This window comes from Argentina silus (genome assembly GCF_951799395.1).
Source record: "Argentina silus genome assembly, chromosome: 1".
NCBI classification, from domain to species: Eukaryota; Metazoa; Chordata; class Actinopteri; order Argentiniformes; family Argentinidae; genus Argentina; species Argentina silus.
In genome coordinates, this window is record NC_139655.1 from 19,033,937 (window position 1) to 19,051,081 (window position 17,145).

The 17,145-nt window shown below is 43.8% G+C and overlaps 1 protein-coding gene across 1 annotated transcript; it reads right to left on the reverse strand.

The window, feature by feature from the left end:
- znf16l (zinc finger protein 16 like) lies at positions 1-2,833 on the reverse strand. The gene is made up of 3 exons (XM_083665718.1): positions 2,063-2,833; positions 1,735-1,950; positions 1-1,483 (listed from the first exon to the last, which is right to left on the reverse strand). Exons 1-3 carry the CDS (start codon positions 2,799-2,801, stop codon positions 783-785), a joined length of 1,656 nt encoding a protein of 551 aa, XP_083521844.1. The 5' UTR covers positions 2,802-2,833; the 3' UTR covers positions 1-782.
- Positions 2,834-17,145: the final 14,312 nt, after the last annotated feature.

Consider the following 17,145-nt stretch of genomic DNA (forward strand, 5'->3'; position numbering starts at 1 on the left):
CAACAAGTTGGTGCTTCCCTATGTGTTTAGAAGCCATATACATACAATATTGGGGATACTTTTAGCTTAACAACTGGATTGAATAGACAAGGAATTGTCATTTTTGTTGAACTGTCATTTATGTATTCTTAAACCTTTGATGTTAGTGACTTGTACCTCTAATAATTAGTCAGTTAACACAGGGATGAGCAGTTTGCAGATATCAGATCACAACAATTTGTTCACATGATGTTATCCTCATCATGCAAGGGGGTAGAAAAGTGTCAAGAATATAATGTCAGTAATATCATAGGTTACATTATAATGATTAAAAATGATAAAATGCCAACATATCTGGAGTAGAAGGCTGGTAAGTGATGATAAAACAAAGACAGCAGCGCCACCATGATGCTTCATGTGTGTAGTTATACAGTAAGTCCACCCGGTGGCAGCAGTGGTCCACTGCTCTGTTAGTGAGTCCATAAGCATGGTGTTATTAAAACACTTTGAAAATTCATCCTTCCATCCTCCCCTCCTAGAAATAATCAGATTGAGTTTGTTTTCCTCACTCTGATCATGTTGAGTGAGTGATCATATCAAGGAAGGAAGGGAGAGAAGGCTGCATTTTTGAAGTATTGGAGCAGGGCATCATTTTAATCCGCCCCCTTCAGGGTGTACTGTGACCTCTTTTCATTCTAGCACAGTCCCCTTCCCTCTTGAGTCTATGTGGGGCTGTTTTAAGACACTGTCCCTGTCTCAGACACACCATAGCATGAGACTCCTGTGGCTAGAGGGCAATGGTGTCACTGTGTCGGGGTGCAGCGATGGCTCTTGTAGGTGCCCAGGTGGCGGAAGCTGCGGCCACACTGCTCGCAGCAGTAAGGAGTGGCACCGCTGTGGATCCTCTGATGTGTGTAAAGGTTGCCCAGCTCTTTGAAGCGCCGGCCGCACTGTGGGCAGGCGTAGGGGCTTTCACCTGTGTGGACCCGCTGGTGTCTCTTCAGGCCGGAGAGTACGGGAAATCCCTTCCCACACTGAGGACAGGGGAAGGGGCTCTGGGCGCCGCTGTGGCCCAGCCGGTGGCTCTTGAGGCGGGCAGCATGGCGGAACCTTTCCCCGCACTCAGGGCAGATGAAGGGTTTCTCACCTGTATGGATGCGCTGATGCTGGCGCAGGTTGCCAAGGTAGTTAAAATGGCGCCCACAGTCGCCGCACTCGTAGCCACCCTCTACTTTCTTTTCCCTGGTGCCCCCACCTCTACCTATTCCTAACCCTCCCATCCCCATACTTGCCCCCACACTTGCACCCTCATGCTCCCCTATACCTCTCCTGCTGTCACTGCTACCCTCCCCGAGCGCAAGGGGAGCAGTGGAGGTGGACTGCAGTGCCTGGGCAGTGGTGCTGTCACTGTGTATCAGTTTGAGGTGCTCCTCCAGGAACAAGGAGTCAGGGCAGAAGGTTCCACAGAGCGGGCAGAGGTAGGTGTGGGCAGAGTACGGTGGACCTGAGGACAAAAGGGTATACAAAAATGAATGGTTTTGGAAAATATTCCAATCAGTGTGCTGCCAGCATGCTCACGGACCTGAGGCAGTAGTCGTAAGGAGAGGGAGAAATGCAGTCAGCACAATGTAAATCAAACTGCATGGTGCAAAAAAAGTGAGGAAGATATAGAATGGTAGACAACAGTAATTGAACTGTAACATAGTATGAATGTTTAGGCATCCCGACTAAGATATCCACTATCCTCTCACTCACCTGGCTCTAGCCGATCCACATGATCTTCCAGGGGGCTGCTGCCCTGTCCTGGCGAGCCTTGTGGGTCCAGGGGAAACTCAGGAGTCTGTACATGGTCAATAGGAGCAGATGGCTGCTCCAAAACATCTCTTTCTTCCTTTAAATCGTCTTCTTCTTCCTCATCCTCCTCAGCTTCATCTCCTGTTGTGGCACTTTCACATTTCGGCTCCCTCATTCCTGAAAAAACACATAATTTAGACAGGTGCACTTAGGAAGGTGCCCCTTTTTAGATAAACAGTTTAAACTAACATTATATATTACCTACACTGGTTCACACACACACTCCTACCTTTTAAATCCGAGGTGTACTCCACCCCAGTCATCCATTCGTAGTCGTAGATCCGTTTGCTGCCCGACGGGAGCATGCTGAATATGTCATCAGTGGCCGAGTCTGACTCCCCATCACCAGGCCCCGCGCCACTGTCTGGCCACAGGTTGAGAGAGTGCGGCTGCGGATCGTGACGAGTGTCCCTCTCGCTACCTGACGGAGGATTGCTCGGGTCGCTATCCATTTCAGCACCACCCCGTGAATTCTTATCCTTCATAAGATAGTCACAGATAGCATTGATATTCTCTTTCTTTACTCCAGGCATAGCTGGTTTGGCTTTCTTGGCGTCATTGTTGTTGTGCTTATTACCCGAGTGGAAATCTGATTTCCTGAAGGCAGATAAAGCTTCGGTGGTCATCGCGCCGGGGTATGGGTCCCTACCGTCCCTTTGCACTGACTCTAACCTCGCTTTTAGAACGTCTATCTCGTCCGTTTTCTCCCGAAGTTCAATTTTCAGCACACGAATACGTACGCTGACCATTTTTCTGATTTCGGACAACGCCGTCTCAAGCACCACAGTGATGTTTCTCCCAAGGTGTTCAGTGATGTCGCTCACCGAGCACAGCAGCTCCTCGTCGGGCTCGAATTCCATAAAATCATCGTCGACTCGCGCAGCAGGCCCTGGCGTCTCCATCAAAGTGTTTTGAGGGTCGGGAGAAAGACTTGTTTCAGTGTAACTGTGGTTTCTTTTGCGGCTCATAGTTAGGGAGCTTTAAAGTTAGCAACCTAGCCACTGTTTTGGGAGATGCTGAAAGACATCCAGAAATGCACCGTCGAGTTCTCGCCGCTGATTTCTGTGGAGAGAGTGATTGTTTTGAGAGGTAGCGCCATCCCTCTTGCCCTCCACGAACTGACATTTTAAGTGCATGGAAAAACAGAAACTATGTAGACTTTACATTGATTTACAAGATAATTAGCTAGTGGGCTTGCTTCAGCAAATCCAAATATTTAAATCCCACATACCTTTTCTTATTATTATTTGCCTCCAAATTCACATCTACCTAAACCGCTTAAGATACTGTCTGGAAGAAAAACATGAACGAAATTATTAAAGAATATTCCAGTTTTATTCTTGTCGTATTCAATGTGTGTTCAACCTGTTCCATTTGAAATTCTTCGTGTTACTTTATATCTTTGTTGTTGTACTTATTTTAATCATCCAACAGAGGTCAGTATTCACTAACAAACCACATGTAAAGAAACCATAAAGGTTAATCATCTACATAGAGCAAATATTTATCACAACTGTGAATGATAATGCATGCTTCATTCATGTTCGTTAATTATTTGTGTTAATCTCAGTCATAATGCTATTACATAACTGTCATGCCATAAATGGAAGTTATGGTGTCTTACATAGGTCATCTCTGCCAGGGTCATCTTGAGCCAGAGCCCATCCCCCACACCCCCTGCCATACCAGCCTTAAATAGTTCATACTTACATACACAATACCTCAGCCAAAGGCTACATAACCTAGTCTACAGATGGTTTCTGTGTCCAAATTCGCTACCCTTTTCCTGAAGTGCATGCTACATGGTGGAAAATGCTATGTAGACTATTGTGACTAGTTGAACCTTTTGCCTTGATTATTACTACACTATGCATGGTGCTGCAGTTGGGTGGTGAAAGCAAAGTGTACAGTATCATGCAGTACACATTTGAAATGCAATATCCTCATCAAAATAATTTAATTCTAAGTGCAGGTTTACATTTTTAGTGCACCTCATAGATTCAGTTACACTATTAAAAGCTGTCCATCTGACACATCTCTTAAGCAGAGGAGGACATATAAGGTAAATAGCAACAGTACAGTATGATACTCATGTTACTAAAGGGGATGTTGTGTCCAGGTCAAGTGTAGATCTCTTTCCCATGAGCACCCTTAGTAAACAACATTGAGTAGGCCTGTAAGAAATGGCTAACATCAAAGATCTTGGGAAGGATTCTTCATCTGGATAGCAGATCAAACGTTATCAAATTGAATTCACTGCAACGTCTTCTTAAAATTTGACAGCTGCTTTAATGGATGGCTTTGAATAACAACAGGGTTCTAATGAGAAATGAAACATACTGTATTGATCCAAGCCCAGAAGGGATATTGCCGTACTCTTCAAAACCTATAATAGTTTAAATGTGATTGCTACATTAATCATCTAAGTGCAATGAGTTTTCTCAAGGTCTGGGGGTGGAGATGTGCAATGGTATGGTTTGAAATGAAGGGGTAAGAATATGCTAATTTCACTACTTGAGCTAACAAGACCATAACTTCTGAGTCACATCCTGGTATTAAAATGCAGAGCGTTCATTTGAATCAATTAAGTCAACTTTGAGAGAGGGTTTGTAACTAATCCTGTACACATCAAATAACTGTGATGTCAATACACTGATCAAACACAGCTCATGAATACAGTTGCACTAACATTACTTACATCCCTATCCCTATGATTATTGTTCTGTGTTTATTGAGAAGTTGAAATAATCAACGTAAAGGAAGCTTATTGTGAGCTTATTTTTGAATGATTGTGACAGAGAAGGATTTGACACAATTGTGTTGTAACAGAGGAACAAACCAGATGTCCTCTTTCAATATCAGAGTCACTATGGTGGCAGGAAGGTGACTGTCCACTGTGAGTGATAGGTCAGCCTGTTCCTGTGACATTCTGATTGAGGGACATTTTTCCACTCAGCCAGCCGTCGCCACTGTCTAGCGTGTGGAACAATTACAGTAGACACACTCTGTTGACGTCAACCTTCCCCGACAAACTCCTCACACGCTGGAAAGGAAATCACATGATCAGTGGCACAGTTATAATGGAGTGCCGAACATATTTTTATTATGCATTATTATAGATCAAATTAATAGTACTGAGATAAAAGCATTACATCTAGTGGTTGTTAGTATTGTTGATATTCCCAGAGTGTCGCCTCTATGAATATTCAGGTTCAGTATAAACTACTGCAACACATACCAACTGATAAGCTCTTTTGAGAACACCTGTATTCAGTACATATTGTACAGTTTGTGCAATAATAGAAATATGGTTGATAAATCCTTAGGATCAAGTAGAAAGTGATAATACATTATGAGGCAGGTTGTCCTACAGTAAAATGTTGCTTATATCAGTGACTTTACATCTTCCCCAGGCTAAGAAGAGAGAACAAGTGGAAATCAGATGGTTGTCACTTCTGATCAACTTTTAGGTCCTACTGTCAGACTGGCTGATAAACGTGCCCATTGTAATGAGTGATTTATTGACATCTTAGTTTTCAACACTTACATGTGCTTTCTAAAATTGCTTTTAAAAATGTCTAAGTACTGTATTGACAGATCGACAGGTCCCTCAGTGATATCGACTGAAGTCTATGCCATCTTAAAAACACTGTCTGTGTTCAGTGAATTCATATTTCGGCTTGTGATAGAGAACAATAACTGTCTTTACAAAAAAATAATTTGACTGATAGTGTTATCACGCATTGCTGTATTAATATCAAACACCACATTAGTCCATCCTGTACATGTGCTGACTAATATGAGCCGAGCTCCATAATGTTTTTGTTGTTAGCAGTATGTTTCCTGTGGGGATCGCTTGGTAACCTGTCTTGTGATGGAAAATGTAGAAGAGATGCACTGTGAACTGCAGAGAGACTTCCTCTCTAATGGAGGGGGCTTTATCTCTCTGTACCATATGTGCATTTATTTCTGTGTTTGTGTGTGTGTGTGTGTGTGTGTGTGTGTGTGTGTGTGTGTGTGTGTGTGTGTGTGTGTGTGTGTGTGTGTGTTTATGTGTGATGTTCAGATCTCTGAGCTTTGCTGTGCAGGTCCAATTTATCTCTGAGCACACCAGATTAGGGATCATATTTTTTTCCTGTTAAGTATTTTGAATTGCTAATCTCTGCCTAAAAACATCCAAAGCATGGGACAAATCTCATCATCTCAACCCTCGGGCGCATTGAGGTTCTTTTGGCATGTAAGATGCTGAGGGCACCTCAGTGTGATGCTCACTGACAGGTGAACTGAGTCACTCCTACTTAATGTAAAAATAGCCTCTCTCTGTCCAGTTTGTTGTCCCTTTTAGTGGTCAACAAAAGTTCCTGTGAACTAAAGGGGCTATGCTCAAGTCCCACAGAGTCAGTGAGTGACAGATGACAGTGACAGTGACAGAGTCTGTCGAGCTACTAAGAATTCATTGTTCTTAGATATCTCCTACTGTAGGAGCACAGAGAAATCTGAGTATTGCTCTCTCTCATACAGGATAACATGGTTAATGCCCTTTTGTCTGTTTCTGGTTTCCCTCTTAAAGCATATTAGATCTTCCATCACTCAAATTACCAGAGGTACCCTCTCCTGCTCATTACAGCACCAGGACCTGCCTACCGGATCAGTAATCCAATCAGGGTCCACCTGTATGTCCCAGAGGACCATAGAGGGGTAGCCCCTAACTACTGAACCAGGAACAGATTTTTCTTTCCATCCATTTTATGGTTGAAAGAGTTGTGTAATCTGACCATAGACCTGTGGTTAATGGCAAGAAGAGGAGAACTCTGTTTAGGAAGGGAGCCTCTTTGTCCCTGATACCATAACATAATAGAGGAGGGTCTGGACATCAATATCTCAGGAACAAGACCATGACTCAGCACATAAACAAGAGTTGGTTGAGACCATCGGGGGCCATGTTACCATGGCTATTCCCATTACACATTGTCCTGACCTTCTGCGATCCAACCTCTGTGATTCGATCATATTCGTCGGACTATGATAGGCTCAAATGTAATTCTGACATAGCGCAATAATGACCACATCAATCTAGAGAACCTCCACCCAGTCAGCTCAGCAAGGAGCAGCAGTATTGGGATTGGGACAGTATACTGCAGGCCAGAGCTAAGCAATGCCACAGCTAAACCAACTTGCACATCAATGCTATATGCTAAGCCTCAGTTATCAGTATCTCTTGGACTGTCAGAGTGCAATAAAGTGATCCATAGTGGTTCAATGTCATGTACCCAGGGGATACCAGAGCACACACATACTATCTATCTCCATTAGGTAGAGGGATCAGATCTCCTCCTCTATGTTTAGATGACTTCAGAGCTGTCCCACTCCAGACTTATAGGGGTGAAGGAGACAGGGCTGTCAATTTCACTACCCTTCTCCTGTCTCTAACCAATCAGCAGTCACCAGCTGTGACCAGCCCCACTCCCACTGCGCCCCTCAAGTGTCCCCTGTGACAAATTGGGGGTGGAGGGGCTGTGTTCTGTGCTACCCCACCCCCTCAGCCCCAGTCCCACCAATAATATGTGTCCTAATAATGTCATACAGCAGATAAGACCCATAGTGGTGTTTTTCTGGCTCTTTCTTAGACTCTGCAGTAGACTTAAAAACTGCTGATGTCAGTCTCACTGTCAAGTGCCACACAAGTTATTGACCCAGCTGATACCCAGCCAAAATGTAGTAGACTATTTCCTGGAATCACTCACTTGAATAATTATATTATTAACAAAATGCTGGCATAATGTTAATGACAATAAAAGTGAACAGAAATATATTACTGTACACCACCTGAGCTAAGTAAATGTGGGTTTGTCATTGTGGTAGAAAAAGCATGAAGTTTGATTTTGTTTTGATTTCGGGTACTACAAGTCAAGGTGCTGATAATGCACCATTGCACCATGCACGAACTACACACATTTTAGTATTCCTTTATGGATGAAGCGAACATTTTAACAGCAGCAGGCTTGTTATCCAATGTCAGGATGCAACTATCACATTCCTACAAGCTTGACTGTGCGCCAGATCAAACAGACAACGTTCTCTATGATTACGGCTGTGCGTGCGCGAGCGTCGAGTATTCTGTAGTAATAGGAGGGCAATATAGATTGCGAGAGTGAGAGGGGGGCAGAACAGAACCTTTGTTACTAAATAGTGGCAGTGGCGAGGGACTTCTGCTCTGCAGCAGCGCGCGCCCTAAACACATCTACTCACACTCCTCGGGAAACGTCACATTCTCTTCGACTGGGAGCACCACTCCACGGTGCAAGCGAGCACAGGACGAATGGGGGACAGTACCTAGATAGAGACTGTGAGGTCGTAAAGAAAGTCAGCGTTCGGCCTGGAAACCTTGACATTGCACCCACGGTCTCGGTCCTTGCCGTTACGCTGCACAGGGACTGAATGTAAAGAGACCCGAGGAAAGTGACAGCGAGAGCGGTTCTGAGTGAGAGACTGGAACATGGCTTCTCCAATCACCCCAGCATCGCTGGAAGGAGGGACACCTTCACCCACAGGGAATGAAGAGCCCACCACTCGTCAGGTAGGTTTCAATATCGACGAACCGCTACAGTGTATCCAGGAGAAACATTGTTTACACACTACCCTCATGGCTGATGTGGAACAGCTCGCGGATACTTTATCCCGCCGAAACAGCCAAGGGAGGATAGAAGTGAAGGCGTTCCCGTGGTTACCAAATACTCAGGTGATCCGCTCGAGCGCAAAACAAAGTTGTTGTTCTTCTGCAGCCTATTCTATTGTAATGTCAGTGATTGTATGGTGCGTGCTGTCTCCTTGGCGATTGAAGTAGGCTACTCTTTGAACATAACAGGATTCCTCTTTGGAAACACGCTGCAATATTGCAATTCATTGAGGCCTCGTCATTGCGAATAGTTTTGCGGGTGATGAAAAAGGCGAACTCATGTGGTGGTCTATAAACATGACATTTCTTTGACAGTCTGTGTTGAGCGTTGTTTACGCATAACATTTGAGAGGTTTGTTTACAGGCTTTAAACCGGTAGGCTCAGCTGAACAGGCGCATCATCGTATCGATGTCACGATGGCTTCCAAGAGTGTTGCTGGGCTGTGTATTTTGGCCCTGGGGTGAGAGACCACAGGGATGTAAATCCTATTGAATATTTTGCTGTCCAAAACGTACACCGGCTAACAGTTTGTCCTTGCGTCCCATAATTTACAGCGGACAGCCAACCCCTTTTCAGGCATTGCGGAGAGTTTTGTCATGCATGGTTATTGAAGTCCCTTATCTGTCACAGGCTGGATCCCCATGTGCTGTTATGTCAACGTCATTAGATTGATAATTTAGCCTAATGTTGGTTTCCGAAATTGACTATCCTATAGCCAAGTGTGAATTATATTCTATTGTTTATTTATTTGCTTTCGATTGTAACGATTATCCAAATAATATCATGTTAAATATTTATTTGACAAACCGCAGGAACTTGTAAATAGTTCTAAATGTGAATGTAACATACTTGCTAAATAGGGGTGGAGTAAAAGCATAGGCGTGTTGGTAGAGTTTTTATGCAGAAGGTTGGGTGAAGGGCTTCACAAAATTGACCTTTGTTAGTTGCCTTTTGATATTGTCTGCTATTAAAGGCACCTTTACAACTTTGAACATGATTTAGAAAGCCAAGCTTTGCTCACATTTGATTTCAAACTTCAGAATCTAGTGCTAAAGCTTCATGTAGAATCACTATCATTAGGTCTATGAGGCAGTCACCCTCCCAGAGGGCAGGCACAGTTGTCCAGCTCCATGGTAGCAGATTGTTTGGCAGAGCAGTCTGGTGGGAATATGGCAGTGGGATCATGCACACACACACACACACACACACACACACACACACACACACACACACACACACACACACACACACACACACACACACACACTATGCACACACTCACACACACATGCACACACAGTCACACACACACGCACGCACGCACGCACGCACAGTATCTGCCTCACTTGATATTTAACATCGAAGGCTATTCGCTTAGTAGTTGGATTTGTCCCAAGGTGGTAGAGACTGCAGTTCTACCCATGTCAAAACACTGTCACTTTATGAGTGTAGTGGGTGGATGTCCCCATCCTGGGCCCCTATGGTAGAGTGTTTACCATTATGAATAGAACTGTTAGACTGGTGATGGGGAGGGCGGAAGTGGGAGTAAAAGGCAGTTTGTCACCAGATCTGTTCCTGTGGAGGACATCTGTCATTCATTCCGGCTCGGTTAAGGTCAGACAGTGACAAAATCAGGACTGGCATCAGTGTGTGTGTGTGTGTGTGTGTGTGTGTGTGTGTGTGTGTGTGTGTGTGTGTGTGTGTGTGTGTGAGAGACAGAAAAAGAGAGAGAGACAGAGAGAGAGATGATGATGATGATGATGATGATGATGATTAGGTTTTGATGTCAATGCTTTGGAAATGCTGGATCAATTTAAAAAGTTGTTTTGCAGTGGTTGCCATAGCACCAGATTTCATTCCAGATCCTTTGTGGATAATGGAGAAATAGAGATTGATGAGGAGAACAAGAAGTAGAAAGGGAGAGAAAGGGCTAAATGATTGATAAGGAGGCCTGGAGAGAAAAGAGAAAGGGAAAGGGAGGTAAGAGAGAGAAGTGATTGATGAGAAAGGATGGGAGAAAGAGAGAGAGAGCGAGGGAGAGAGTGAAAGAGAGAGAGAGAGGGAGAGGGAGTGCATGCATTCATGTGTGTGTGTGTGTGTGTAAATGTGAGAGAGAGCTGTCCAGTTTGGGGCATGTAATCTTCGCCTGTATCTGGCAGTGTGATTCATCTCAATGACTTCTAAAACCTCAGACTTGATTCATGCTTTTACCGGAAGACATATCCTACCGGTCCCCAATACTGCAACAGGGGACACCAGTGTGTCACTGCATGTTCCAGCTCATCTAGCGATTACCCAAGAGATCTACATAGTGTAGACTGGCTTGTAGAAAACACTACCCCAGATTATATTTTTATTCTATGCAGTATTTATTGTGTAATAAACAAAGACTTGGAAAATGTGTTAAGGAACATTAATGCATGAACTCCAGTTGCCCTGAACACATCTCAGTATTTAATATTATTATTTGCCATAGATGATTAACTTGATCTACTGTATGACTGTTATTCCTGACAGACTATGTGAGTGCAGACAGGTGTATAGGCAGGGTAGCAGTGATGGGTGTCAGGCTGGCATGGTGAATCCACTCTCTGCCCCGCTTCTCTCTACACTGGGGATGTTTTGCCAAGTCATTCTTCCCTCTGCAGTTAGCAGCATTGGAGTCTGACCACCACCTAACCACACAGGGTATACAAAGTATGGGGCTGTGTGTGTGTGCGTGTGTGTGTGTGTGTGTGTGTGTGTGTGTGGGGGGGGGGGGGGCACTGTATGTTCAATAGGCAAATGCATGCTGTACTATATATGTGAGTTTCTGCATATGTGTACTGTTATTAGAGTATTTTGTTAGTGTGTGTGGTCAGGTACTCAAGTTGTTATTAGTGTTTGGTCTCTTGCTCAGCTAATGCAGTGTATCCTGAGAGTGAGTCACAAAACAGCATTTCTTGGCTATACTTTGGTGCTCTAGTGAGTTCAGACTTAGGTTAAAGTGCTTTGCTCAAGGGGGCTTTCTCCCTTCTGCAGCAAGAGCCCTGCTCTCTCTGTCTCTGTCTCTAAAATATGTGGACATGACTAAGCAGTTTCTGAGCTAAGCAGATGCCAATGTTCAAGACGATGTAAGGTGCACTGTAATATGCTGTGCATTATAGTGTATGTATTTGAAAAGTGTAGCTTGTTACATTTACATAGCCGTGCCAGGGAGCACTCACAGCGTTTCCACTATTGACAGTATGCCATCAAGGCAGAGAACGTGAGGAGGGCATCTGTTTCTCTCTGTCTGTCTGTCTCTGTCTCTGTCTCTGTCTCTGTCTCTGTCTCTGTCTCTGTCTCTGTCTCTGTTTCTCTCTGTCTGTCTCTGTCTCTGTCTCTGTCTGTCTCTGTCTCTGTCTCTGTCTGTCTCTGTCTGTCTCTGTCACGGTCACTGTCTCTCTCTCTCTCTCTCTCTCTCTCTCTCTCTCTCTCTCTGTCTCTTTCTCTCTCCCTCTCTATGCTGAACACTCATATTCTTAGCCATAACAAAGAGACCATGGTGAGTGAAATTGGTGTTAGGATTCTGAAATTGACCAGATAGAAAAATCAAAGAAAGACATGGAACAGAGACAGGAGAGACACAAACTAAATGACAGTTTGGGCAACGGCAGAGAACACAGAAAGAGTGAAGTAAGACACCAGAGCAATGAATCAATGAAAGGAAGGATCATGTTACACTATTCTAACTGTGCTATCTGGCACAGTACAGTACACTGTGGTCAACCCCAGGTCAGACCACTGATGTGGGATGAAGATGATGACCCTTAGGGTTGAAGGGGAGGCCTTGTGTGAGCCTCCTCTAGAAGTCTCATTCAGTAGATGTCTTCTTGCTCCTACCACATTCTCCCACTTCTGTACTCACTCACAGACCTGTAAGAGGGGGCACTAATAGCATATTTGTATTGGTGTGGGATCAAAGGGACTATTTAAGCCACCCCCAAGACGTTGTGTTGCAAACATGGCTCACATTTGTAGCATGCCTTTGTTCTGCCCCCACTTGAGTTGCTGAATGGTGTGTGTGTGTGTGTGTGTGTGTGTGTTTGTGTGTGTGTGTGTGTGTGTGTGTGTGAGGACTGGCAGGGCATGTTAAGTGCAGTTTGATGTAACAGAGCGCACTAACAGTAATCGATAGCATTGAGTGGGAACCAGAGGCTCTTGTAGCCCTATGTGTGTGTGTGTGTGTGTGTGTGTGTGTGTGTGTGAATGGTTGCCTGTGTGGACCGGGACCCTGAGGAGCCTCTAGGGGACAAAGACAACACTTGTTGATCACTGAGAGGCGGCCCGCAAGGTTTGTCCGTTTCCCTATAAAACACAATCAGGCATTTGATCAGACAGCTCTTTTTTAAGTTGCTCCAGGTTTTTTGACTGGCCTTGAAGAAATTCTTTTGGGGCTTTCTCAATGGTTGACAGTCTGGGTTGGCCACCAGTCCTGAATGCTCTATAGTGAGTTAATGGAGGAAGGCTGGGGTGAAATAAGAGGGTTTTGCTTCTGACCAGTCAGCCTCTCTATCACTGACGGAGATTCCCTTGCCGATTTGAAGGTGCTTTTATGGCACATTTAAGAGCTGCGTTTCGAAGTAAATAATGGACTCCTCAACCCTCTGTTTTCCCCATTTCCCAGAAGTGTTATGTATTGCCTATTTTAACAGGCTGCCATTTGGAATTGAACCTGCAGTTCATTTTTAGGAGACCAACAAAGGCATTTCAAGTCAACTGCGGAGGTCTTTTGAAAGAGGCATATATCCTTTATTCAAATGTATAACTACTACTGTTACCTTTTAAGATCATCAGCAGGCAGTGTCATGAGCTGTTATGAGAGGAGATGAGGCATAGCTAGACTTATCCTTCCATCGGGATGAGGCCATCTTCGTTTGTTGCATTGGATATCACTTTAATGCTATGTTAGCTAATTTGTTTATGGATGTTGCTGAGCTATGAGCGAATAGGCCTATAATAACAGTATTAATAATAACAATATTGTATGTCCTGTATCAAGTTTGAGGGGTAGGCCTAAACATCAAGTGTCTTTTTTGATAACTAAATCTCAAATGACAGACTAAAAGAAATTGTCTCTAAAATCACTGAAGACAAAGGCAATGCTGGAGTTTCCAGGAGTTTTTAGAGTAATCACTTGAGAATAAGCTTTCAAATCTGTGAATAAAAGAAGAAAATCTCAAAGATTATTAATGAAATCTAAAATGAATTTGTATTAGCTCAAAGGCTGTATGCTTGCTCTGCTTACTATCTATAATTCAACCACAGTCCTTGAACATCATGGCTATTTAAAAAACAGCTGCTAATTAAGCTCCTCTTATGAAATGGCCAACAGGAATTTGAGGGGTCAGTTGAAGTGGTCATCTGTCTCTGCTTCCTAAACATACATGCAGCCCCATTAGGAAACCTATGGAAGAGGACATCATAAGGCCAACGTCTTTGGAAGACTTAGGGTGTTATATCAGGTAGGATGGGTACCTACTGTACTGTACCAAATGTAGGGTAATCAGTGATATAGCCACTTTTTTAACTTAACAGCAGTACACACAGTATGACAAGATGGACGGTCCTTGTTCTGGAGGAAAGAAGTGTCAATACAGGATGTAAAGACCCACAGAATGCTAGTGAGCTATTGACACATTTATGGATAGGTTTCTGTCTCTCACTACCAAGTTATTTTGGAGTATACTAGATAACTATACTAGATAAGTAGATACTTGATGTTTTTTCATATTTTAGTTTTACTCCTAAATTAAGAGAGAAAACAAAGCATTCCTATTGTTATATTTCAATTTAATCATATTATGTTGAACAACAGTTGACTGGACGTGTCTATTTCCATTTATCAAATGTTTTGTCATATATGAAGGTGCCATGTATTTTCTCCCCCTATCTTGTTTGATTTGTTATTTTGTCCTTGTGGAGACTGTGCAGTTTGATTATTTATCTGTGTTGCACTTTGTAAGCGTTTCTTCAGGATTTGAGGATAAATAGTACTTGGCCATGATTTGATGTTGCCATTTCTTACATGATTACTACGGTACCTTTGTGAGTATGGCAATAAAGCAGTGATGTCATCAGGATACATTTCTCAGCACAGGTCAAGAATATGGAACAAGAATATTTGTATAACTCAAAAGAGCAGTATTATAGTATAGAATGAATACAATCTGGTCTGTTTATTAATGATGGGATAGATTTCACATTATAAAGTATACATTTTCTGACAGTTTATAGTCCTGTATATAATCCCTGCTTATGTCACTCAACACCAAGGTATTGGACTTCTTGTAAGCTTTCAGGTGCAAGGAAAAAAGTATTGACAGAGCCATGGAATCCTTTTCAGGGTGCACTGTAAGAAACAGAAACAAACTTGTGTCCCTTAAGGTCGTAGCTAGTGAACAGCTTGAATGTGACAAGTGCTGTTGGGGCTAGCTAGGGTCCCTATGATACAGACACTTTTAAGTGGGCTTGATTATGTCTTTGTGTGTGTGTGTGTGTGTGTGTGTGTGTGTGTGTGTGTGTGTGTGTGTGTGTGTGTGTGTGTGTGTGTGTGTGTGTGTGTGTGTGTGTGTGTCTACATTATCGGTGCTAATACCCCCTGGAATCACTCAAAGGTCACACACTCTCACACACTCTTATCCTTCTGTGTGTCCTGGCAGTCAACATTGGACATCACTGATCTGAGAAATGGCATTCTTGATGCATTTCGGTGGGTGTTCTGTACAATAAACAGTAAATGCTTTTGGATACAGCTAACAGTTTTTGCAACCACAATAACAGGGCTACTCATGGTATTGTATGTAATGTTCCTAAATGGAAGCATGCTCTGTATGATGTCTGTGCTTTTCCATTACATTATGTCCCCCGGCAGTCCAGCAGCTTATCTATCCAAACTCTGCTGACTGCCCCAATCACTGGAGCAGGTGCACAGCATGCCTTTGAATATCAAGGCCACACACACACACACACACACACACACACACACACACACACACACACACACACACACACACACACACACATTCCTCCCCAGTATTAAGGGGTTATTTATGACCCTCCTCCTGGATATCAGTGAAGGGTAACTGACGAGTCGCGGACCTTGAAGTCAAGGTTATGGGCCCAAGTGTGAACGCTGAATGTGTTTGAGTACCTATTACAACACAGGTGCTCACTCTGCTTTCTGATGCAGCTAGTGCTCTAAGAATCAGTACACCTGATGAGCTGCCTGTCCCAGGTCTGCTGGGTAGGCACCATGCAGGGCCTTCTACACAGCACAGTTGGTGGTCAATCAGTTTACTCATGCAGTCATTTGCATAGGGTTTCCATTGGTACTTCCTTCACACACACACATGCACGAATGTACGCACGCACGCGCGCGCACACACACAAACACAAACACAAACACACATACACTCACACTTATTTCTTTCAATAATTGGTACTACAATCCCATGTCTGGAGATAGGCCAGAGTGACTGGGACTACACTGTGGGGTGTGTACCGTGCAGGCAGGCATACTTGATACTTGATGATAGACATTTCTGTGCTCTGTGAATTATAAAAAGCTCCTCTCAGAGGATTTAAAAGTCAACTATTTGTCTCTCTTCTCAGTTGTTGTAGTTGCAATGGAATGGATGGAATGCAGTGATTCATGTACAATGGCTGCACATACTGTATATAGATGGTGAGATGCTATGGCAGTGTTGCCAGGGTAGAGTCGAGAAAGACTCAAGGGCACTGTTTCCCTATGTTGGCACAGGGCACTCGCCTTTGTGTGTGCTACTTCATTAATCTGCCTTGGCGTAGTTTTGGGCAAAACACACACCACTGTTTTACATCTCAATAGCTGCTCTAAATCCTTTGGTTTCTAAATCAAAGTCCTCTGTGAGTGCGATGAAAACGCACATACACCCACACCCACACCCACCCACACACACCCACCACACACACACACACACACACACACACACACACACACACACACACACACACACACACACACACACACTCACTAAGACGAAGGGAATACGTCATTTTCTTGTTGAGTCCATCTCTTAGGTTCAGCCTAATTAGATTCCATGAAAACGTCCTCTCTAATTTATTAGAGGGTAGAGCAGATTGGAGAACGACCTCCGCTGCTTTCTCCCCCTGAGATCTGGAGTGGCCTGTAATCCCATGGATGGTGGGGCACTACAGGGTAGAAATTAGATTAGCATTTTAGCAACACTAATCTGTGCTGAATTGCTATTAGTGGGCTGGTTGACCTGTATACAGTGGTGGGTGGGTGATAGTGGAAAAGGGGTCTGGCTTGTCAGGTGGAGTTACAAGAGATGGGTGGGCATCCTTTGTTAGTTCCTTCCAAAGCTAGCTATTCCACATACTCTTATTATAAAGACTCATATGTGTCTGATTTAGGTCTGATTTAGGTTTTGCGTGTGTCTGTTTCTATGTCTGTGTGCTAAGGTGTAGCATCTGGCACAGGTCTTTCTGCTTGCCCATTCATTGTGGGGAGCATCCTGCCTGCGTCTCTTTGATTTAATTCTCTCTCTGTCCCTGGTGTCTCATATTTCAGATCTGCTGCCACAGAAGGGATAGTCATACACACTGGCCT

Bases quoted from the DNA above. Each gene is read 5' to 3' on its own strand.
- znf16l (XM_083665718.1), bottom strand. From the start codon at position 2,801: ATGAGCCGCAAAAGAAACCACAGTTACACTGAAACAAGTCTTTCTCCC. The intron at 1,951-2,062 runs GTAGGAGTGTGT...GTGTTTTTTCAG, and splicing joins GTACACCTCGGATTTAAAAG to GAATGAGGGAGCCGAAATGT. The intron at 1,484-1,734 runs GTGAGTGAGAGG...TTTTGTCCTCAG, and splicing joins TGTGGATCGGCTAGAGCCAG to GTCCACCGTACTCTGCCCAC.